The sequence below is a fragment of the Pseudopodoces humilis genome, chromosome 5 (genome assembly GCF_049639895.1).
Source record: "Pseudopodoces humilis isolate 2021_Gansu_Grassland_sample_001 chromosome 5, ASM4963989v1, whole genome shotgun sequence".
In the NCBI taxonomy this organism is placed as follows: Eukaryota; Metazoa; Chordata; class Aves; order Passeriformes; family Paridae; genus Pseudopodoces; species Pseudopodoces humilis.
Window position 1 is genome coordinate 7,589,116 of NC_142204.1, and position 25,994 is coordinate 7,615,109.

Below are 25,994 nucleotides of genomic sequence, written 5' to 3' on the forward strand. Positions count from 1 at the left end.
CCTACCATTACTGTCAACCTGTTCCTGCAGGCATTTCTATAAGTGTTGACCTGCTCCTTTGAAAATCAACTTCAAATGAAAGTGTTTATTATTAAACTCCTCTAGAAATTTTCTTTCTTTTTAAAAATAGTAAAAGTAGTGACTTTTAGGATTCAAAGTTTTTGAAAAGGTTTTAAATTTATGATTGCATTAATCATTGTACAAATTTCATCTATGAAAATGTACCCTCAATCCTCTGTTCATATGAGATTTTTTTTCTTGTTAATGGACTTGCTAGGAAGAGTTGGCTGTGCTTGGATAGGTTTCCTTTAAGTAATTTTTAATAACATGGTGTATATATACTTAATATAGAGTAATGAAATGGTCTTGAAACAAGAACTGTTTCTGTTTTTCAGTTAAAATCTGCAGTCTCAACTTTATAGGCTGTCATCAAATTAATGATCTGTTGCAAGACAAGAAATAACAATATAAATAAAGCAAAACAGAACATTCAAAATTGTATAAACAATTGGCTTAGTGCTTGAGTATATATATACATGCCTTGATTTGTGCAATAATATTTTCAGGTAAATTGACCCTATGAACGGATACATTTATTACGGAGTTTTTAGAACATTTTGAACAACACCTTTTCTAATTTGAAAACCTAGAATTTTGTTTGTCACAAATACAGGAGTTCAGCTAGAAATGGGGAATCTTACTTTTGTAGTACCTGCAGTTGTTATTACCTGACTGCGAGACATTTAGAGACACAAATACTCAGAAAACCCTCTGATAATTGTAATTTAGAGGTAAATGAAGAAACTACTATGCAATATCCTTGTGTACAGCTTCATGTATCATCTTGCTCAGTAGCCTGAGGCATTAGCAAACTTTCAGCATGAAATTTAGTGCTTGAGCATGCATTCCTGAGTTATTGTATATCATGCATACCATATATATGGCTTTTATAGACATATAAATCACAACATCAGGAGTCTTGTTTTCTAAATGTAAAGTTGATCTTAATCTCAACAAGGTGGCTAAATTTATCTTAGTAAGAGAATCTGATCCTATGCAAAGGTTATTCTTGGTGAATCATTAAAAGCAAATGTGTATTCTTAGAATTTCAGGTAAATGCAGAGAATAATTGCTCAGCTTTCTGTAAGTCAGGATTGTCAGCAAAGAAACAATGTCACATGAGGGCTGGGCCAGTCCCTGGTGGGTACAGCAAGTAAGTGTGTGAGGGACCATTTCTAGCCTTGAGGGCAAGTTGCAGAGTTTGGCATGGCTCACATGCACATCCCAGCATTCTCCTCTTCTTCCCCTCAATCTTCCCCCACCAAAATAAAATCACAGAACTGCCTTTCCTTTCCTTGGGGAGAACCCATGGCCTGCACTGTGTGCTCAGCAGTTCCTGAGTATTGCCCAGAGAAGTGGAGGTTGTCAGGAGCCAGCAGCCCCAGGAACCGTCTGAAAAATGCAGCAGGGAGCAGCACCCATAAGGCAGTGCCAAATCTTGGCCACACCAGCTCCATGTCTGCTCATGCACTCAGAAGCTCTGCTGAAATAAGCCAAGTTTATTGCAGCCTTCAGACTTCACTAGTGTATTGTTCACTTCAGATGAGGTTGATTAATCTTGTCCTTCCTTCCACCCTATGTTCTACATATCCTGTAATGGTCACTGTATTTGTTTTGATCACACTGGGAGGGATTAGACCTTGGGTCCCATTGGTTTGGGCACCTCAAAACGTTCTGTGTGGGTTCATCTTTGGCAGATCATTGCTAGCTCATTTGCACACCTCTTGCATCACCACACATGGTTTTGAAGCTGCAATGTGCCCTGCTCCTGTACTAACCATGACATTCTCTGATTCCTAACCTATTCAGTAGTTTGTTTTCCTTGAAAACAGTTTTTCAAAATAGAAACAGCTCCCAACCCACACGAGAGGTTTGTTAAGTAGTGCATTTATCTGCTTTTTTTTTTTTTTTTGGGGGGGGGGGTGGGCAAGCATTCGGAATCAGCAATGGCATTTTAGAATGCACTTGGGTATTCTGTAAGTCCTGTGAGGAGCTTCTGAGGGAGCTGGGTGGTTCAGCCTGGAGAAAAGGAGGCTTGGGGGGACCTTCTCACTTTCCACAAATCCCTGAGAGGACGGTGCAGCCAGGTGGGATCAGGCTTTGCTCCCAGGGAACAAGGGACAGGACAAGAGAAAATAGCCTGAAGGGGAGGTTCATGTTGGACACCAGGAGTAATTTCTTCATGGAAAGGCTGGGCAGGCATTGGAAGGGGCTGCCCAGGGAGGTGGTGGAATCATCACCACTGGAGGTGTTCAGTGACGTGGCACTCAGTGTTCTGGTCTGGGTGACAAGGTGGGGATCAGTCACAGGTTGGATTTGGTGATCTTGGAGGTCTTTTTCAACATTAGTGATTCTGTGGATCTGAGCTATGTTATGGTGCAAGTGGACCATGTAATTTGATAACTGATGTCCTCAGTAGTCATGGGTGTGCAGTGTAAGATGCAAGGATGTTACCGCTGAAGATGAATAGATCACACGGACACAGGTCAAGGTGCGGTGGAAAGAAGAAAAAGTTTCTTTTTCCCCCCAGGATTTATAGGCTCCTGACCACGGCCAGGGATTGGATGGTCAGGATAACACTTTCTCACTGCACTGGCCATGAGAGGTGCCCATTACAAGACGTGTAACAGAAGGAATGTACACATATCTATGTTTATAGTTACTGTCCTGGGAAAGTCCTTAGAAAAGTATGTTAGCAAGCTCAGAAGCTGAGTTTTCAGGGCGACACAAGGATTTATTCTGCTTTTATTTATTGCTATGGTTGTAAATAACTGCTGAAAGGGGGCAAATAATAAACTGTTACACTACTGTAACCTAGAACATCATTCAGCTTGTTTTCTGAATTCTTTTGTGGTTTGGCAGTTGGGGACTTTCCAAAAGTATAATGGAAACATTACAAAAACTTTATGTTACCAGAATCCCACTTTGTAAAAATTATCAGTGTAAAAACTCTCTGTCAGTTACTTTTAACTGCATTTACATCAGCAAAAGGGGTTGCAAATGTCAAAAGTTATGAGCCATCATAAGATCATCATTCAGATTTCTTTTGCAGTTAAAAATGAAACATTCTTACTGACAAAATCCTGAAACTGAGGTATTAATCCTGAATGTATAAAAGGTGTGAAAAAGAGCTCAAACCAAAGTAAACTCCTGTCTGCTCTGCAGTGTGAGAAATATGAAATGTTTCAATAATATGCATGCAGAGGGATTTCCCTCACTTCTTTCATTAAGCTGATCAGGGTCATAGAATCCCAGAATGGTTTGGGTTGGAAGGGACCTTAAAACTTCTCTCATCCCACCCCGTGCCATGGGCTGGAACACCTTCCATTAGACCAAGGTTCTCCAAGCCCTATCCAACCTGGTCTTGTTAAAGAATAACGTTTGAATTCAACTATACCATTTTACAAACCTTAGCTTAATGTTTTTCTCTTTAAAAAACAGAGACTTCTTTGTCATGCTCATATACAGTGATATTTTCCAGATTTTATATTTGCATTCAGTGCTGCTAGCCACTCTGTTAACAGGCTGGCAATCCAGAACACCTTTGTTAGTATATCTCTACTTTTCATTAAAGAAAGAGACTATAGAACACCCAGCTGATAAGAAATCAAGTAAAAATTTATTTTAAAAGAATAAATCAAATGTGGAAAATTACACTTGTGGAAATAATCACTTTTTTCTCTAGGGAACCATCAAGTGAGAACAGTTGCATCATATTAATGAATGTTAACTTGAATAAAGCTTCTCAATGTATTTAAACACTTTTCTATTGAAAAGTATTTATCTCATGCTACAGCTTCCCTTGTTTTAACACTACCAAATCTTTTAAATACATCACTGAAAGTCTTCTGTTTTCTTTGTTTTGTTTTAGTGTATGAGAAATTATTTAGTCTGTCTGGGATACACTGATTCAAGAGAGTATCTAATTCAGACAAAGGTCTTAATTGTGATGGGGTTTTATTCATAAAATGTGTGACCATTGTCTCAGTAAAATTGTTACTGAAGTAGTTTGTGACATTATTTCAATTATGCAGAAATAAATTCCATCTCTATCATAGAATAATCCTGAGTTGAAAGGGAGCCACAAGGGTCATCAGCTTCTGGATCTGGCTTGTAAACAATTAAAACTGATCTAAAAATTTACTCTGTTCACTTTATAATCACTTAATTCACAGTAATTTCTTGTCTTTGACAGTGTTTACCATTTGTTTTACTTTGTAGTAGATGCTTTCTACAAAAGCACAATACCAAAAAGAGGCATAAGTAATCCCAGCACCCTCAGTAGGTCTGTTATTGCTACCTGTGAAGTTATCTTGGCAGGCTGGAGTCACTCTTCCAGGTGATGTGGGCAGGAACTGATAGCTGAGTGTGCACAGTTTGAGAGGAAGGAATGAAAGGATCTTTCTGTTGGATCATATCTAAAAGAGTACCTCTTCCTCATTAGGGAGTTAAACTGAATACTTCAACCTTCTCTTACCATTCCTTGAATGTCCCAGTTAAGTTGTTGGGATTTATTCATGCATTGAACAAATAAAAATTGTGTTGAATTTGCTTATAAAATGACATGGAGGAAGAATTGAAAGGGCTTTACAGGACATACTTATATAGGATTGAAGTTTTGTTATGAAATAAAAAGATAGCTAATAAATTACTTAAAAAAAGAAAGTGTAGTTGCTTTGCTTTTGTATTTGAGAGAACATGCCATCAGTTCTATTTTGTATGAAGAGTACTTTATGACTTGAAGGTATCATAAAATACTGGGGAAAAAGACATGATTAGGTCTCAGCAAAATAGTGTATGTCTAAAGCTTCTTCCAGCCCAAGAACAGATCTGAACTTACATTAGGCCTTCTTTGAAAGCATCCCCAGTAGGCTCTCCAGTAAAGTGCAACAACATATATTAGTCCTGACATAAAACAGTTTTTGTAATTGTGAGATTTGGGGTGGTGGGGCTATTTTTGTTGTTCTTGTTTTGTTTTGGTTTGGTTTTTTTTCCTTTCAAAAGACCATTATTTCCATTATTTCCAGGTTTCTTGGAAAACATCGCATTTCATATGAAATAGAGTGTGAGGCTGGCATTGCTCAGTTATTTACTGTAACTGTCAGTTACAGACATGTTATTTACTACAGTATTCAGTGATGGGGTTGTATGGCTGGCTCAGGATTCTGAGAGCTTCCCTGACTGCTCTGATTTAAAACACAAGCAGCAAACACCATTAAACTGTCTGCTCACTGTAGTAGCCAGCTGGGTCCCACAGTCTCCCATTTACTGTTTCTGCAGCTTTCTAAAAAGGCATTTTACAGTCCTTTCCAGAGACACTTTGTTTTACTATGCTTTAACCTAGTGAAAAATTTAATAATCATCAAGGATAGTTTTGTACTTAACATGTAACAGAGTGCACGTCCTTAACACATGTACTAGAAAATTAATGGTTTGTTCTTTGACCCATCAGTAAAATCCTGGAAGCTGTGCATACAAGGGAATGTGGAATCGTGAATGCCTTCACTAAATGTCTCTGTGAGATTTTCAATCTTCTAACCTACCAACATTCTCCTTTTCTTCTTTTCTCACCCCCCTGCCTTGGCTTTGAAGTTTGGGGTAACATACTCAGTAACTTATTCTTTACAGCTCCTTAAAAAAATTTAGCAGTACTAAAGTCACTTCACAGTTACAATAGGAAACTGAGGAATTACGGGAAACTGCCACCACTTTGCTTTTGACTTGAGTCTGTCAGTGCACTCTGAAGTGATGTGATTCAGTGTGCTGAATTTAGCTGCAGAATTTAACCATGAAACATAAAAATCACTGGCATAAATCATTGCATCTTTTCAAATCATCCCACATCTTTTCAGATGCATTATTTTCATCATTTGAGCATTTGCTGCAAATGGAATTATATGTTTGACTTTGATTTTTAATTTTTTTTAAAAATCCTTGTTTCAAAGTGAAATTAAGTGAGAATGTTCAGTATGCTGGATGCAGTGAAAGTCATCTTTAGAGCATGGAAGGTCCAATTGGCATTTACTTTTGCTTGCTGAATTCAGAAATTTCTGAGTTGTAATCCTGGATGTTGGGAGTGGAAGCAATTTCAGAATATAGTTGTGATGTGTGAGAGTGGTGGCATACATGGTCTCTGTGAGGGTGGTGCATTCATCAAAACAGGGTATGATTTTGGATTGTTTTTCCTCCTTGCAGCTGGCAGTTTTCAAGGATTTCAGCTGGACTGTGTGTCAGGGAGCAGTTGAAATGTGAAAGGGAAGCAGCAAGGCAGGTTTGCCAGCTGTTGGGGGAAATGAATTAAGTACCAAAGCTGGCCTGAGTAATAGAGCACTGTCACAAGGCTGTGGTGCCCATTTTTGTCTGGAAGAATGTGTGATCACTAGTGTAGAACGCTAATGAGGAAATCTTCAACAGAAGGGTTCAGTTTTTATCTATTTTTCTGTCAATGTCAGTGATTTTCAAAATCAGGGTATTTTATGGATTGTCTGGAATTCTGTTCCAGAAGAAGTTATTCTGATGTAATACAAAATGTGAAACTGGAGAGAATAAAACTTTAAACAATCAAAAAAACAACAGAAATATCCCTAAAAAATAGCAAGCCTGTACACACAACCCACAAAACAAAGTCTCTCATTTTAATTGAGATATTCATAAAATGTTTTCTAAAGCTTGAGATGGAAGACAAAAATACTGTAGCCACCAAAACAGTGGCAGCTTGCCAGAATGACTTGGAACTTCCTGTTACAATAGTGATTAAAAAGGCTGAAAGGAATAATGTGATTTGTTGTACAACCTTTATCCCTGTATTTTTTCAGAACTTTGAAGTGTGAAGTCTTCAGTTTTCACTTTGCTTTAGAACTAAATAAATTACTGAAATTTTGACAGCCTTGTAGAAATTGTCTCTAGTCACATAACTGATTCTTACACTTAATTTCCTTTAAGTTTCTTTTTGTTCTGATGAAAGAAGACAAGAGAATTAAGAATCACTTTTATAGCACTGATTGGAAATCAGCAAACTAAGATCCTCTGATTAATGAGTTTCATGGACAGAGAATAGGAAGGTGTGTGACCAGAAATACCTAAATGTCTACTGTGGTGTTGATGCAAATTTGTACAAATTCAACTGATTTGAAGGGCAGTGTTGAATACTGGATGATGTTTAGCACCATTGTTTTCTTCTACTGCTGTTGTCAGGATAGGCAAAGGCTGCACTTGCAACTATTAAGTGTTTCAAGCAAAATGAGGCTGTGTTGGACCTTGCTTTATCCACATCAAGTCTCAGATCTAAACCATACCAGAGCAAACAGCCTGCTTGTCATGGCAGCAGCTATTTGTTGTGCCTTCTGGTTCAGGAACTGTATGTAAGAGAATGAGGAAAGCTGCATTGTTTAAAAAGCAAATGTTCCAGTTGTGTTACTGTCTCTTGTGGGAACCTATTCTGAATTCTCAAGTGTTTGTATTATCATCTCAGTGGCTGGAAACTCCTGTGTTTTGCTCCTGGAAAGACTAGTTGAAAAAATTATTCAGCAGCTTACCCTCTCCTCATAACTGGACAGTCTTCATCTGCTTATTTTGGCTCAGGCCTGATGGTGTGCTTGGAATCTTCATCTTCCTTTCTTCTTCCATAAGGCCAAACCCCTATTTTTCTAAGCTAGTTCTCTGAGGAGAAGTTGGAGACATCACAAAGGTACCCCACATTTAGATTTGAAGATTTAATTTTTTTAAAATTTTTTTTTACCTCCAAGAAAGAGGATTTCTGCTTATGGGAGAATTGTAATAAACCTCATGTCTCTCTGGGAAATAATGCTGAAAGAGAGTGAATATCTTTGAAATTAATGTAGCAGGATCAACAGGTTTTGTTGCCATGATTTCTGAGTTTCAGACATTAAAATGTTAAATTTTGCTTACCTAGGTAGCATGGAGGTAGGGAAATGTTCTGGCGACATTGCCTTGGATGTGAGCAAAGTCACTGATGCTGGTGCAGGGGGCTCTCAGACTAGCTTAGCAAGGCTCCTGTGATGTCCTGGAGAAGGGAGCCTCTGTCCACAAGTATTTCAGTAGATGTGCAGAATGTGGTGAACTCCTATAATAGACTTGATGGTGGCAAGCCACAGCTGCCTGTATTCTAAACCAAAGTGCCTGTAGTCTGCCATAGGCCTTGGAATCCAGTAGCACTGAAGGCCTAAAGCATTCTTTTGTCTTTTGAAGCAGAATATCCTGTGTATATCTCCTGTCACTTCTGCTGCTTAGGAAAACAAATGAAAATGCCCAAAACTAAGACTCAGAAATAAAAAAAAGGAAGTAATGTTTTTCAGTATCATCATAGATGCAGAACAGCCTGTTTGGCAACCTAACAGCTGCTGTGTTCCTACTCTTACTAAGCTCTTCCATTACCCACATTGAATGCTGGATTCTTCCCAGATGTCTAATCACTAATTAGCTAATTATTGAGGAGGTCTTGGAGGAAAATTGACTCTGTTAGTCAGCCTTTTTGGTGTTAGGGTCTGAAGGACATATCTCTCACTACATAATTATGTACTACATTATGTAGTCTCATGTGGTACATTCAGAAAGTGTAGAGCTTAAAAATATCTTTAATGGTCGCCAAAGACTGACAACAAATCCCCAGTGTATATTTCATTGGGTTCCTTTTCTTTGGCACAGTTTAATATTCTACTGTCATTTTCTGTTTAAGAAAGTTGTGCAGACTGAGAGACAGAAGAGATAGAGAAGGTTGGAACCATTCACCTGTCCAGAGCAGGACCAGGTAGAGTGTTCATGGTTAAGGTTTGTCAGGTCATTTGCAGAGGCTTGGAATATTGGAGTCTGCTCCAGGAGTCTGAGACTTGTGTGTCAGTGTATTGCAATGCTTCATTGACCATTACTGTTAAAAATATTTAATGGCTGTGCAATGTCAATGGTCTGTTCTTTAGGCTCACTTCTCCTTGTCCTCGTGGATGTGGATAATAGAACGTACTGTTTTCCTAATTAAAGGTTGCTGTGTTAACCAACAAGCTTCTGGTATAGGTTAACCATGTTGCTTATGATCTTAAAATTTTCATTAGTTGTGGGGTTTAGGCCTCACTTGTATTCCTTTTTTATTTTCTTCACAGCCAGTTTCAGATATTTCTTCAGTATATTGAGTGGTACAAAATTCTTACTTTTTACTCTAGATAACATGAAGTTATTTCCTTTTATACAGTTGGGAAATCCTTTTTATTTGCCCCAAGGCATTAATTCAAAGTTATATGAGCTTATAAGTTATATAAGCTTATAAGACCATATGAATGGTCTGGCATCCAGACAAATTAAGTTTTCTCTGTCATGTGAAGCCAGTAAATATGCAGAATTATTCCATTAATGGTTAAGAATCATATTTTTTTCTAGAACTGCTTCTGAATTTTACATCCTTTAGTAAATTTCTAACAACTGTTTCCAACTTTATAACCAAGAAAAGGTCATATTAGAGTAGAAAGAATCTGATCTTCAGCTAAATGTGAGGAAAAGAATTGTGCTTCTTTCTGTGGTCTTAGCCTTTTCATTTTTGCTTGAATGAGATGAAAATGAATTAGATTCACACAGCCATTCAGAAAGGGATCTCCTCCCTAAAGCTGAATTCAGAGTAGGTTACTCAGACATTCTTGAGAGAAGTCTGGAAGTCATCCAAGATAGGGAGTCCACAGTGGCTGCTCCATATCCTCATAATAATTTTTTTTTCCTTGTATCCAGCCAGAACCTTCTCAGTTGCACTTTTATATCCACATTTTCTCTGTTTAAACTACTTTGAACCTGAGTCAGGAGAGCAGCTCTGTCTCGGTGACCTGTTTGTAGGGGGGTGAGAAGGCTGCCAGCAGGTTCTCCTGAAGCCTCCTCCTCTCCAGGCTCAAACCCCCAGATCCCTCAGCTTCTCTGCAAGGTATAGTAGGTTTTCTCATGAGTGTCAGGGAGTGGAATTTCTTCCCTGGATCTACTGGCTCCATTCCCAAGATGCAGCTTAGGATGCTGTTGATGCATTTGCTCTTGGGAAGCATGTTGCAATTTAATAATTTCAGTAATCTAGGACATTAAGAGAAGTCGAAATACAGTCATCAAGTGTGTTCTGCCACCTTAATATATTCATTAGGATTCCTGTGGTGATGCCAGACCAGCTATGTTAATCTTCCCTTTCTCTCTGACTTCACCTCCTCCAGGTTTTAATTATATTAGCCAGTCTAATTTGTCAGAGAAATATGGGGATCAGATTTACTGTTATGCTCCTACTTTTGCCACGTGAGAATCAGCAAATAGGGTGGATGAGAAACCCAAAGAAGTGCTCCAGAGAGGGGAAGTCAGGTTGTGGTTGCTGAAACCCTGATGCACTGCAGACCAGGGCTAGCATTTTGCAGTCGACCAGCACAGCCCTACCTAGGTACCAGGTGGTGCTACTTGAGTGGGTTTGGGTACTTACAGCTGTGTGACAGAACTGGAAACGTTACAAAGAGTGAAGGGAAGGAGCCAAGTTCATAAAAGTGTGAAGTTTTCCAGTTTGATTGCTCCCAGAAATCTTTTAAGTTCCATAACGGGAGTTAAAATTTCGTACTGTGGAACTAAACATGATTGAAGACAGACTTTTTGTCTGGTAGGAAACTGGTGATCTGTAATGAATGTTGTCTCTAGAGGTTTTTCTAACAAATGGCTCCTGCTTGTTCCTGTTTTTTGACTCATTTCTCGAATATGTTTCCCAACCCGAACCGCTTTTTAACCTAGAAATTTGTCTGTTTTTCAGTGTGATTATAAATAATGTGTAAGAAGAAGAGTAAGTGTCAGCATTACTCAGACTGTTACTAGTCCACTTCTGTTTGAGAAAACATTCTTTTTTTGCTCACCAATAGTTTGGTGAAACACAACTACGAAATGGAAGTTTTTCTGTGACTGAAAGAAACACCTTTTTCATTCTGCATTGATTGAAGGCTAAAAATTGATCACATTCTGGTGGAAGAGTAGTGTATGTTCAGTTGTTATGTAAAGGCATGAATGTTCTTTTCTGCATAATAGTTGATTAGGTGATGTTTCTAATGGGCAAAATGTTAATGATTCTTGGAAGAGTATTTTTTTCTTGCTGGACTGTTTTTTATTTTTTTCCATTTTTGTCTGGACAGTTGCTGGACCTGGAGATTGTAGTTGCATTTTAGTAGATGCAGGCAGATTTAGCAACAAGCACTGTCATGCTCAGAGAATTTGCATTCTTACCCCTGAGCTTGGCTCCGTTGCTGCTAGAGGGAAAGATTCAATAAGTAGTCTCGATTAATTTATACTTTTCCTGGGCTCTGCTGTGAATGATTGTGTTAATGGTAATTATTTCTGTGTACTTCATGAGAAAGTACTGGGAGATTGTCAGAAGCAATTCTGTTTAAGCACATATCCTTCACTCTACTACTGACTTTGTTTATATATTGGTCAATAAATGTGACTTCTGTAAGATAACATAAAGATGTCTAATTTCGTCCTTATTTTTTTCACTGGTTATCAAGAGAAAAAGCATAACTTTTTTCTTGGGGCTGACATGTCCCAGATCATGTGAATTAAAGACTTGGCCATGGAAGCAGTGAGCAAATACAGCCTTGGGATACTTCTTCCCATAAACTTTGTTTTAAATTTGTATAGCACCTTTACTTACATGAGCTTCTTTTAAGAGCCTGGTTTAAATAATTAAGATAGGTTATTAATTTTCAGATACAGAGAAAGAGAAAAATCTTGCAGCCACTGTCATTGGGAAAGGCATTTTCTCTTCAGTGTAATACATTTAAATTTCTCTTACTGGCATGGTACACATCTTCATTATGTTTCAGAGGCAAGTGCAGTAAACAAATGACAGAAATATAAAGCTGTGTTGTGAAAGTAGGCTTTTTAACTGCCAGGGATGGATACCTGTCTTGGAATGCTGGATATTCTAGGTTTCTGATATTTTAGGACACTATTTCAGAAACTGACGTCATACCATTAGGGCAAGATATTAATTACTGACTTGACTGAAACATTAAGAGATCATTAGCACAGAGCTGGATTGTTTAAATTCTAAACTTGTCTTAAGTAACCTTGCAACTTCATTTTCTGTTTCAGTGTAGTTCAGAATATAGTATTATTCTGAACTACACTGTTCTTGATAGTAAAATAGCCTTGTGGCTTTGTTACAGTCCAGCGCAGTTCCCTGTTACTGGCCATCTATGTTGTCAGCAATGTAAATAGATTTAGTGATCTTTTGTAACACAGACCAGCCAGTTCTGTTCACCAGACACCACAACTGTCCTATTCTTTAGCTTCTGTCTATAATTTCTTCCAAAATCTGGACAGATTACAGCCAGTTTCACACCAGCCACAAATGTTCTCTTCACAAGGTACTTTCAGACCATATTTAAAGTAAGATTTGGGTTTTGTGCAATATTGACTCCTTCCCCACCCCAGGCCCTGCAGAAGGTCCCTGCAAAAGCTCCACTTCCTTGCTCTACACTGAGCATTTCACAGACAGTTCTCTTCAAAGCAAAATCTCTGAGACCAATAATTAGTTGGAAAAGTTCCCAAAACAGGTTTTTTTGGGCAGTGTAGTTCCAATGGATTTTTAGACTGTTTAGAGGTTGAGATGTAGGACGATTTCTCAGTGTTTACAAAATGTGCTGGTTTGGGAGGTTACAAGGAGATGAGAGTGACAGGATTTGAAAGACTCTCAGCAATGCAAGTGGTACACTGGGTGGGACAGTGGTTCTTCCCTCTGACTGCCTGAGGCACTCTTGTTGCAGAGGTTACTCTGCTATGTGCAGAGCAGTTGCTGAACTGGCTCACATTACAGAGCATGAATTGCAGGTTGCCATAAAATGCTTTCAGTGGACCACTGAAGTTCAGGAATGGCTGGCATGGACTGGAACTTTTCTAACAGTGGTTGCTCAGGATTTAGCCCTTTCATCTCGAGTCAGTTGGAGTATATAGATTTGTCTTGGGTATGTACATTGTAAGGCTTTTCTTCTTGCTCCATTTCCCTGTGTAGTAAGTCACGGGTGACATTCTAAAGCTGGCATTGTGGTGACAAAAGCTGTGCCTAAGTCATACAAATTGTATGTACAGTTGAATTGTACGATGTTAAAGAAACTCTAAGGGAGGAGGTGCAAGGCACTGGTAGTTAGCAACTTGTTTTTTCATGAAGGTATCACTAAGGCTGTGATTTGCTGCTGCTGTTCCCACATACCTTTGAAGCAATCTTACGCTCTTCCAGTAACTTTTTGAAGTGTTGGTGGATCCTGATTAAAACTGTACTTTCCCAAAATGATTACTCTGTTAACCAGACATCTTGTTTGAATCAGACTGGAGCACATTGTTGCATGGTTTGTTTCTGTTAACAGCACTTGATCCTAATTAATTTCTACTGTTGAACATTTCACTGGTGGGAAGTAAGAGGTAGCATTGTAGGCACATCAGTGTTTGGCTATAGCCTGAATATCAAAGAACCAGCATTTCCCAAGCATGTCCAAGTACTGTGTTACTTAAAGGTCATTGCTTGTTCAAGCTATGAAGTATGATACTATACATGGTGCATGGCCTTTTGAGAGAACACAAACATTTCATGGAAAGAATGGATATTTTTAAACTTGTATTATTAACTGTACTTCACGTAGGTAAAGTTAGGCATGTTAGGACAGATGTGCAAGGTGGGTTTTAAGACCTAGTAGTGCTCTCTGCTTCTTACACATGTAAGCATTGCCTGTCTGTCTGTCACTGCTGCTTTCTCATGTAGCTTGAAACTCTCTAATAACATTGTCTGAAAAGGAACTTGTAAGAGGCATGTGCTCATCTTTGTCTCTGAGTTCAGTTTTATTGATCCATAGACTGTTTGAGATTTCACATCTAAATCTACTTGACTTACCTCTCTTATCACAAAACTTGTGTTTCAGAAAGCTGATGATCCTGCAGTGAAAACTTTTTGTTTATTGTTTTCCTTGGTACATAAAAATGCATTCTGTTTGGGGCAAAAAAGGTAGAAGAGAGAACATCATCATCAAGCCACGGCCTAAACTGGCATTATGATAAATTCCTTTAACTGGGAGTTCTTGGTTTGAAATTACATTTTAAGAAATTAAAGAATTTAAGATTTGGATGAGTATAGCTTGGCTGTCACAGAATGGATGAGGTTGGAAGGGGATGTGTGTAGTATAAATATGCATGTGTGATGTTACAGTACACCTTAGGAGTCTACATAAATTTCTTATGGAACATACTTTCCATAAGATAATGCTCCATGTTTATTGTTAAGATCAACCTGTCCCAAGACTTGGTAAAGTGTATGTGTATGAGTCTATTAAGATTATCTGTTGTTATCTCATACACACACACACAAATGTAGTTGTGAACTCTCATGTGCATGTATGCATAAGGAACTAAAGACCCCAGATCTCATCTTTGCTCGTTTGCTAGTAACATAAGGAATAGTTTCTTAAAGGAGAAACATCCACGGCTCTTACTTGATATAAAGAATTTGTGCTGGGCACGCACAAGTAACACATTGCTACTAAATGTAAAGAAGAGGTGGTCTCATGCAAACTTGTGTGTGTAGGTATATTTTTCAGCTTCTTTTTTTTTCTATTTTTTTGCTTCACAGTTTTTGATGGTTCTTGCTTCTGGAAGCAAGCAGGAGCTATAAGTGAGCATAGCTTATCTGGCTCAGTGTGAGAAGCAGAAAATACCTCAGTGAAACATCTGCTAAATTAAGGGAGAATGTGAAATTAGTGCCCACTTGTGTCACTGTTTTGTGACACTCATGCTGAAAACATCGGGTTTACTCTGCAATTCATGTTAGTATGTTTAATATTTTTGATGAAACAATCCTTTTGTTTTTACATATTTCTTGTATGAAACATCATTAGTATTGTTGAGACATCTGTTAAATTAAACTTTTGTTTTTATTTAGGTGTATGACTTGGATGGCATTTCCTTGATTCTGGACAACTGCAGCATTGATGACAACAATCCTTGTATCCTTTACAAAGTAATTCTGTTTATTGAATATGACTCATGAGGAAAGGTGTGGGGGTTTCATGGATGTATGCCAGCATTGCTTTCACAGGGTATCTAAATGTAATTGGCCTCATGAGCTTCTAGGTTATATTTAAATGGTTCAGAAGTGAGCAAGGGCACAAATAGGCTTCCATGAACTGGATTCTAAGTAAGATAACTGTGGTTATATTCTATTTCCTAAAATAATAAATATTACTGGTTTGCAAGTGCCTATTCAAAGAGCTGTGACAGAAATCTGAATTCAGACTCTAGTTGTTGTATCAGATTTAGAGCTTTTGCTTAACTGAAATCTGTTTAGGAAACTGAAATAAGTACCACGTTGATTTTTCTACACTTGTTAAATCAGATTGGGGAGTTTATTCTAAGCACAGAGACAGGGCTAGCAAGCTGTTATGAAAATGTGTATAGTTGAAATAATCAATGATGCAAATTACTGAAGTGTTGGGGAGATTTTAATATAAATGGCATCGTGCTTCATATTAGAGATTTTTTTTCCTGGAATTTAAGAGCATAAACTTTCAAAAATGGATTGCTATTAGAGGGAAATAAATAATCTTATATTGAAGATAAGCAGTTTTTAAGCAGAGTTATCCATCTCTTCAAGTAATACAAGTTCAGTGACTGAGCTGTGATTTTTTTTGGTCATCTAATCATTAGCTATTTGTAAATTTCTGGTAATTGCATCTTGAAATCCAATGTCTTTCCTATACAGAATCATGTCAGTTTTAATTTACTGAACACATGAAATAGGTTTCCAAATGATTATATAATAAAAAGCACACTCTTTTAAACAAGTATAAGAAACAAACAAACAAAAAGAATTTGCAATGTTTCATATTCTCTCAGCTGTGTCCTGCAGAACATCATCTACATATAAATATATCCTAAAATGATGAAATAATGTAGATGATAGGACAATGTTAACAAGCTGGGTGGAGGAGCAAGGGGTGGTAAGTATCCTCTGAGTTACTCAGTTTGATGCTTTATATCCATAAGTTTTACATCTTCAGTATTCCTGTAGTTTGAGACATGACAGTGTGACTCTTGTCAGTGCACTGAGTGGCAGAATTGTATTTCCATGGTCCAGATCTGGTAACAGGCACTGTTGGATGTGGTGGGATGGGCAGGGAAATTTACCTTTCCCTAAGTGGAAAAGCAGCCCTGAGGAAACCTAATAAGGAGCTTTTGTCCTAAGTGACCCTTCTTTGCTGGGAAGCACAGCTGTGCAACCACTTCTAGAATTCATCCTTCATTTTAGATGTAGTAGAAGAGGATAAGGTTTGAGACTCTCAAAGGGTAGACTTCTAATTTATGATCTCGAATGAAAGGAAAATAAAAAAACACGAGAATCTTCACTGTGTTTTGAGCAAAATGGAATTTCTTGCACCTTCTTACACAGGCTGACATTTTATGGCTATACCATAAACTTCTTATAAGAGGATAAAACTTTGTCTACTTGGTTTTTGAAAACATTTTAACACCTCCTAATGTGATTTTTCACCAGTGATCCATAGCATACAGTATTGGGGTATATGGAAAAGTGGGTAGCACATGGGCACAGGGAACACTTGCCTACTGTGACAAAGTTTGCTGCATCATTTTCTAGAGTGCAGGTCCTGACTATGGTTCAGTTTATTGTTTTGATCTCTTGCTATTCCAGGTGCTCTTGTGCTACATGAAGTTGATGCTCCCCTGCTTCTCTCCTGCCTCTAGCATTCCTCATCTGCTGCCTTCCCAGCAGATCATATGACGCGGTGCCGGATTTTTCCCCAGCCAGCTCCCGGCACCGAGCCAAGAGTGGGCTGCTCCTGGAAAGCAGGACAGCTTAGGGCTTATGCTCTACGGCACTGGCTGTACAGCATCAAGGGCAGGAGCAAGGACGAGGGAGAGGTCTTCCCTGTGGCTTCCAAAAGGGATTTAGTCTATTGAAGGTTCCAGGGAGGAAAGACAAAAGATACAGGGGTACAGCAACTTATGTGTGGGGGAGGAGCAAGGGGAGTGTACAAATAATAAATCAGTAGGGAAGACTTAGAGGAGGAGCACAAGGAGGGGTTACACAATACGTAAACCAAAGGCGAACACAAGGGGAGGAGAGTGGGGCACATGGGCCAATGGGGCTTGGAGGAATAGGGGAATTCCAAAGGGGCAGTCCAGGCAGGGGGTTGGCACAAGGGAGGATTCACAACTTAATGGGAGAGGGAACAAGGAACATTCGGGAACAAGAGGCAGGTATCAGGGTGCATTGTCAACCGGGGTAGGAGGGCACAACTAGGAACAAAATATTAACATTGGGCGAGGGGGGGGGGGGGGGGAAGGATACAACTTGACAATAAAGAATGTAATTGAATCAAATATAATGAACAGCAATGCACGGCAACAGTCGTACACAGGGAAGCGGAGGAGAAGTTTGCAGTTTAGATCTGTCGCTACTTTTATCTGCTCTGCAGCATGTTCTGCTACTTCTGGACTCCACAGACCATGTCCTTAGTGGCATGTAGGGGCCTGAATCTATAGCATAATGTTTCTTCGAAGAGATTTGACTGTTTCTTTGCCTTCTCTGTGTGCTCCAGTCCTGCCTGGCACAAATCCCAGAATCACTGAATGGGTGAGGCTGGAAGGGACCACAGAGGCTCATCTTCAGTTTTCCAAGGTAGGGTGGAAAGCTGCAAGAAAAAGCTCAGCATAGCTCTTCGAACATGGCTCCTTCAGGAAATCATGTCCAGAAAGTTCATTTTACATTTTTATTCCTAGTGCCTGTTTTTATGGTTTACAAGGCTGTGTTACTTGGATTTCTCCTTGGATAAATCTGACTGGAAAAAGTTTCACTCAGAATCCTTTCATATAATAGTTTCTTAGATGTCTTAGTAAGTCTTGATCAATGCACATTTTTTGTTCAAGCTGTTTTGGAGTTACCCAAGCTCTACAGTTAAGATGTCGTTGTGTTTTCTCCATTTTACTAGAAAAGTTCTGCCTCCAAATTACACATACAAGATTTCTCATCAAAAAAATGTAACTTTTGTAGTAAAAGTGATAGGATATTTTTCTGAATGGAAAAAAAATAATTTCCCTAAAATGTGCAATTTATCAGAAGAAGCTGGACTGCCACGTTAGATGTTAAAGAAGCTCTTTATTACCTTTGAGAGGAAAAAATCTTTGATAAATCTTTTTATTTGTAGCATATGGAAGTATACTGAGAAAGGAAATGGGTCTTCTCTTATCCTAAATTAAATTCCTTTGTAAACCTGTCATTACCTTAAAATTGCATCCTTTGAAATCCTGAACAGTTCTGTAATGTGCATAGGAATACCAGGGAGTTTGTGGCTTACAAAGTTCAATTGACATGTTTGCGTTGCTTTAATTAATTGTTTAAATTCAACTTTCAGTTCTCAGTTATGGAGAACTCTTACCTTGTCTAATTATATCTCAGACTTGTAACTTCTACATTTATACTAGCAAACGGGTTTTTTCCTTCAGGATATTTCATGAGTAAAAACAAACACTCTCATAGTTACAGACATGAAGATTATTATAGACAGTTAAAAACAAATTTACTGTACCTCTATAATTGATTGAATTTTAATTTTCCAGCTACTGTAGCTTTGCATGTAAATTCAACAGAGAGATGCTGAAGGATGCCAGATTTTTTGTGGCTCTTAGGATTTCAGCACAGGCCAAAAGGTAAACAGAGTGAGACTGGGGAGTTGTAGTTCATTAAGAGTTAAATTTCAAAGAAGGTTTAATACCACTTTTTTGTATAGCTGGTAAATCTTTCGTGGATTGGCTGTGTCCTAATCATAACTGTCCTTCTGTCTCAAAAGAAAACAGGGTGTTTCAAAATGCAAGCAGAGTTATTTGTCTTTAGATTAAGGAGAGATCCCTGTATGAGCTAATCTTTTAGTTTTGAAAATTTAGTTTCTTGCTTCTGAAAAGCTGGAACATTGTGCTTTACTTTTGTAACCTGTACTTAAAAACAAATAAATTCAACCTGCTAAAGGACAGCAGAGTGGGTTGGTGATACCTATCTGGGTAATACCAGTAAAAAAATTTACTCCAAATCCTGCTTTTCAGGTTACTTGTGTTGAAAAGGTGTTCTAAATTCAAATATCTTCTATTTTGCTCTCTGAGTCATCGTCTTCCTCATCTCTGACTGACTCTATCATTAGAGAAGAGCCCTTCCTTTTGTTCTTGCCTTTTACCACATCCTAAGCTCTTCCTGCTCCTTCCAGCTTCATTTCTGCCCTTTCACAGGTTCCATTTCCTTAAGGTAAACATGAGGAGGGAGGTCAGCCCATTTCTGATCAAAATACTTTTGACCCTAATCACTCCAAGAAAGGTGCTTATGAGAGGCTTTAAATAAACTGACCTGTTTATCATTGAAGACTTTTCAGTTTACCTTAACTAAGCAGTTTGGTTTTTCACTGCTTCCTAACATTTTTGCTTATGAGTAACTCACACAGATGTGCCTTTTTTTGCTTTTCAGTGGCTGTCCATAGAAATATTTATTATTATTTGGGAAAAAAAAAAATATTATCCAGCGTTCTGCAATATAATAACTGTAAGTTAGTGGTAAATTTTGAAAGTCAGAAGTGAACTGCAGTTTTGAAGACAGAATATTCTTGGTTTTTCAGCCTGCGTGCCAGTATTACCCTTTTGAGATTCTTATAGAAGGTGTCTCAATAAATTGATTTTGTGAATGTCTGGATTTAATCAGAATGACCTTATGTAAGTATTTTATATAAACTGTTAGTTAACATGGCTTTGTATTAGCCAAGAAATCAGTTGTACTTGAAGAAAATATATCCTGCTTTGATGATATATGTTTATATATATATGTGTATGTACATATATGCATAGATATGTTATATATGTGAGGAAATGCCTAGTAAACTGTGTTTTAGGAGTAAGAGTTTTTAGCATTTGTGGAAGGAAAAGCTGTGGTTGATATGAATATCCATACACAGATCCCTTAGTTTGACTAATGGATGAAAATGTAGAAAGAGTAAGTTAATTTTCAGATACTCCTTCCAAAGCTGCTTCTATTATATTCAGTCATCTGAGAGGTAGATTGAAAATACTTTTGACTTCATGGCAGCAACAAGTATAATTGTGGTTCATGAAGCTGGCTAAAGCTGGAGGAAATCAAGTTGCTATGGTCTACAACAATGGTAGTTTGTTTTTGCAAGATGCCAGCAAGGACTTTTGGGGGAGCTGACAGACATTTTTATCTAAGTTACAGAGTGCAACCTTAAACAGGCCACATGCTGTAAAACAGCCTCACCGCTGAATGGGAGCCAGTAGAAAGCAAAAACAGGAGAGTGAGTTGACTTCTTACAGTGAGCCATCACAGAGCTGAGTGTTTTCATGCACGTGTGGCTATCCCATGTGTGTTGCCAAGTAAATACAGCACAATGTCACTTCAGCAACGGTTGCCATTTTTTGGAAAGCTCATTTTGGGCACTGACAGTGCATTAAGCAATTTTATGTGACCTGTTTGATTCTGTATTTTCATAAGCATACACAAAATCACATTATTATATGATAACTGTAAAGGACCCACAGTACTGATGAGAACTGTAATGGTCTCCTCATGTCCAGTCAAGTTCTGCCCACTTGGACAGAACTTGGCCCTCCCAACCAAGGCCATGCTGTGATTCTATGGAATTACCCTTTTCCTCCTCACAGTGACACTTGCCTTGCTGCACAATTAAGTTTGAAGTCCACCTAGGCTAAGGGGGAGTGTGTTCTTTGGTAGAGGGCCTCAATTTTGCATTATTGTTGGTTGCTCTGTGTCATCCAGGGATGAGACAGAGCACTGCAAACATCTTGTTTTCTATCAACCAGTACTGAATGTGTCACTGCGACTTTAACAAGCAGTGGTTGAGGTCAGCAGTAGAAGAATGGGACTTGTCACCACAGGTTAAGAAGATAAATCAGTTGGCCTGAACCCTTCATTGATGGAGCCAAAGGCAAAATAAAATAACGGCTGAGTGAAGCCAGCTCTACCTGTTCTCACTGGCACAGGTTGCCCAGAGAAGCTGTGGCTGCCTCGTCCCTGAAAGTGTTCAAGGCCAGGTTATATGAGGCTAGGAGCAACCTGGGATAGTGGAAAGTGTCCCTGCCCATGGAATTAGATGAGTTTGGAACTAGAGTTGGAACTAGTTTGGAAATCAATGAGCTTTAAGGTCCTTTCCAACCCAAACCAGTTTGTGATTCTATCTTATGATTCCACCATAGATGGAACTAGGAAACTAAGAAGTCATTGTATTGCCATGCTCCAGTTCAGACTAATTCAATTCCTATGTGTTGAGAATTGCTTTTAGAGAGAGTGGAGAGAGTGGAGGATTCCTGCTTTGTGACATATGCACATACCTGTAAGGTATAGAAAAGAGCTGGTCAGATGAGAAGCTGGAACAAGTACAAACATTCATTGAGCAAGAACAGTCTGAGAGGGGCTCATTTCTTTCACCTTATTCTGTAGATGAAATTCTGCCCTTTTCTGCAAGTTGCTGTGAACTCTTTGTAGCTGTATTTTGTTAGTGGTTAAGGGGGACCAGAGGCCTGTGTGGGTTTGGAATGGAGCCCCTCAATGTTGTATCAGGGCTACTATCTGAAGAGATTCCCAAGAGGCTTCAGCCAAACAGCTATTTCCAAACACCACTTTTGGTTGTAGTTGGAAAGATCACCAGCCTCCCAGTGCCTACTGGTGTCACTATCTATCAAGGGTATTTTTTTTATACTCTTGAAAGAAGCATTGCCAAATTATCCAGTCTTTTCTTACATCAGCATTAATTGACCAAAGAGATCTTGATTCCACTCCAAGTAGATTTTTCAGTATATTGCCTAAAGTGTCCTGAATGGGATTATTATAAAGCTCCAAAGGGGGAGAAGTTGAGTGCTGCTCCCTGTTGGAAAGGGCACAGGAGGCACTCCTGTAACTTAATCTTGTTTTAAATCTCACTTAAATGAGTGATGGCTGCAGATTTGAAGAGTTGGGATAACACCTATGTCTTAACTCGTTGTTTATCTTTTCTGCAAACTCTTTGGGGCAAAACTCAGTAAAAGGTGGAGAACCAAGGGAAAAACGTAGCACATTAAGCATATTTGGTAGATCTAAATTCTGACACAAAGACTGCAGTTCTCAAGTATTTATTGCCAGAAAATGTTTATTTAAGAATGAAACAAAAATACAAAGTTTTCTTGTGAGATATTCTACATCTTTCATCAATTCTGTCTTCCACATTGTTCCCCAGGAAAAGTTTTCTCCTGTCAAATGCAACATTCTCCTCATATGAAAAATACTTGAGACCACAGAAAGAGTGTAGTGTGCATTACAGAAATAGATACTTTGAGAAATTAAAGCACTTAACCTTTTTTGTCATCCAGAAATGACCACAGATCACACACACTTTTGTTTTATCATTTAACAAAGTTACAGTTTCTAATGGTATATTTCAGGTTGCTGATTGCGTAATTCCGAAAATTAATTTTTTAGAGCACCTGCAGGATGATTAAAATAGTGAAAATACTTTAAGTAGTTTAAAAATATTGAACTTCAGAGTTTGGGGGGTGTTGTTAGTAATTTCCTTAAGAGTTTAAAAATACATAAAATACACAGATTTGCAGAGATGTGACTATGAATCTATTCTTCAGTATCACATTTCTACCCAGCTATCACCACTAAAGAAACATGTGATGTACAAGGTCTCTCTTAAAGCTGGGAGAAATCTAACAGAGCTATACAGAATGCAAGAAAGCTTTTACAAATGTTACATTCTAATATATCTAATCCATAGTGAGGAATAATCTCTGTAGGCACCAACTCATGCATGTAAAAGTGAGGAATTAAAGTTAATAACTATTTCTAAACCAAATCTTGTCATATTTTTCTCTAATCCTCTTGGTGGATTTAAATCTATGACAGGCTTGAGTTCTTTAAAGAAAGCAGATCTTTAGTTATCAGGGGCAAACCCCCCTCCAAAAAAAAAAAAAAATAAAGAAAAAGAAGAAAATATATACTATTTCACCGCTTTTATAGCTCAGACTTGCTTCCTTGATTTTTCTGTAGACTTACTTTTGAAAAATTCCCCTCTGGGCTGAGACGGAGCACTAGAAACTTGAGAGCCAAAAATTTTGGGGTTTTTTAAGTAAAGCTAGGAGTGGTTCAGAAATATTGTTGAGAATGGAAGACCTTCTACAACCACCTTATCATATTTCAGTCTGTCTTCTTGACATTTTTTCTTGTGCCTGCCTCCAAAGAATATTTGGATTTTATCTGGCCAGTGCTTTGAATAATAACTTTATTCTGACATTTTTCTGTTGCCCATTTTTGATCATTATAATTAAAACAGTGTTATCTTCAGCTGGTGAATGTGTTCTCCTGTGTAGCTCCTTCCTGAGTCTTAATTTGTTTGCAATCACTTCCTCAGGTCTTTGGTTAAACTTTGTTCTTTCGATTTGCAAATGTTTTTTAAAACCTAACCTTTTTTCCCTCACTTGGGATATATTTGCAGTCCTTTCCACTCGCCTTGTGGATTTGTTCCTTTCTCTTGGAGTGTGGAGATTTCCTCAAGGATCTGCAGACACTGCCTGAAATTGTAGACAGAATTGTGGCTAATGGCTATTTTGCTAAACAAATAGTTGGTTATAATTTAGTTGCATCTCTCAAAACACTAATTTATTTAATGGTTGTTATTTTTGGGTGCACACTGGGCATCATTTGGTGTCTGTGACCGTGGAACTGGAGTTTAATTTATCTTCAGTGTTTTGATTATTTGTCATAAAGTGACATTTGAAATGACCATAAGCAGCAGGGGGGAGGGTATGCCACATAAGTTATTCAGAGACCCTGAATCGATAAAATATGCATGTACTGTGCTTAAAGATAAGGTGGCATAAGATCTTTGTTGGATCTATGTAATTGGACAAATCTCTAACATTTCTAAACAGAGAAAGAGCTTCAGCCCAAATTGTGTCAGCTCAACTCATCATCTGTCTTGGAGTGGTGAATTAGAATTAGCTTGACCACATCTCAGGCATGAATTAGATTGGGTTTTTAAGTGTAGTGCCAAATTTCTGAAAGTTTCATTTGACCCCTGTAATTGTCATTTTAAAGCATTTTAGAAAAGGTGTTTATTTCTATATGTATACATATAAATACACAACTGTATTTCTGTGTAAAGGTGGAGCCTTTTCTTTCCTTGTCCCAGGAAATCTAAAAGGACTACAGCCTGCCTGATGATCAGTTTGTGAACACAGTTACCATCCCCCTGTGCTTCATTGCTTGTGAAGCGTTGTTTGTGGTAGGTTTTATTAGTAATTTGATACATGAATTTAAACGTAATGGAATGTTCCTTTTTTTTTTCTGTACTTGGGAAGAGAAGGTAAGGCATATTTAACAGTAAGGTATCAGCAGTTGAAGCTTTCTGACATACCAACCTGCTAACTAGCTCTTACAGATAGCGAATAAATTTAGTTATGAACTCTTAAAATGGAATTATTGTAAAAGAAGGGACTGAAACAACTGAATTTTCTCTAACTGTGAAGTACTAGCTTGAGATCAATCAAGAGTGTGATTCTTTCTGTTTTAAAACCAGATGATTTGTAGTTGCTCATAAATTATGGGTTTCTATTAAAAATGTAAGTCATAATTTAAAAAAAAAATTGGCAGCCTAAGCAGCAAAAAATGAATGTGTCATATTCTTGGTTTTAAGCTAGTATTACAAGTCTGAGTATAGAGAAAAGGAAAACAAGCTGGAGGTTATGGCTTAATTTTTTCTGAAAGTTTCTGTAAGTTTTGGCGTAAGAGACATAATAATAAAAATAGCCTGACAGAGCTAAGCCTATCCAATGGCTTTTGTAGCTCTGAAGTGCTAGACCCAAATTTTTTAAGTTCATAGTATGCTAAGATGTTCTGGCATTGGGTTTTAAGTTCCACAGAACATGAAAGGCTGCACATAGAATACAGATTAAATGTGTAGTTGGCAGGCATTAAAGGCTAATAGCAAGCTGGGTGCGTAATACTGCTCAGAACTGTTAACCCAGAAATACCAGTGATCTAGGGAGAAAAATTCCCATATGACTCTAGGTAAGAGATATGCCAATAGATTTCAAATTCCTGAAGCAGTAAACCCCATTTAGTGAACATAGGGTGCCATTTAGCTGGTTATCACTGACATGAGGATATAGTTAAAAATGGGGAAGCTTTGGAACTCAAATGAGCCTCATGATCTGCCCTGGCTGTCAGTATTGGACAGTAGTGAAAATGTGAAAGGCTGGGGAGCTTGGACTCTACTTCTGGGAGGACAGTAGATAATACATATGCATATGTATATTCGTAATTGTGTGTTAGATATACAGCAACTGGATATTGTGAGCTGTTGTTCTTCTCTTTCTGAACTACTCACAGCCAAAAGGGCCAGGAAACTGTGCTGTACCCCTAATCGGCCAGATAGCAGATTTTAGCAGATTTTATTACTTAGTTCTGGTGCCTGTCCTTCAAAAAAAATGCTGAAAAACATAAATTGAGGGAAGAGACACAAAAATTATGCAAAACTTGGAGTATCTCCCTTGGTTTCTTTCTTTAGTTCATGCAAAAAGTACTTTACCAAATGCTGGTTATGATCTGGGATTTTATTTTTTTTTTTGTCTATGCTGAAAAGCCGTGTTTGGAAATAATTCTAAACAAATCTAAGCCAGAAATAAATCACAGGCTGTAATGAGTGAGATATTTACCCACTAGGACAGTTTATTTAGGGACACAGTGAAATCTTCCAGTTCAACACTGAAAGTTTTTCAGAGAAAAGAAATTAAAGCATTTTGCCCATGAAATAGAATTGACAGGCTTGATTTCAAGAGAAGCTAACCTTTGGTCATCTCTGTTAATGCAGAAGTGTTGG

General features: G+C 38.1%; 1 protein-coding gene across 1 annotated transcript in view; it reads left to right on the plus strand.

The window, feature by feature from the left end:
- Positions 1-25,994, plus strand: part of ATXN10 (ataxin 10) — a 96,664-nt gene that overhangs the window by 64,133 nt on the left and 6,537 nt on the right. Inside the window, exon 10 of the mRNA XM_005527014.2 lies at positions 14,993-15,056. Coding sequence (XP_005527071.1) covers positions 14,993-15,056 — 64 coding nt within the window. The remainder of the gene's footprint in view (positions 1-14,992; positions 15,057-25,994) is intronic.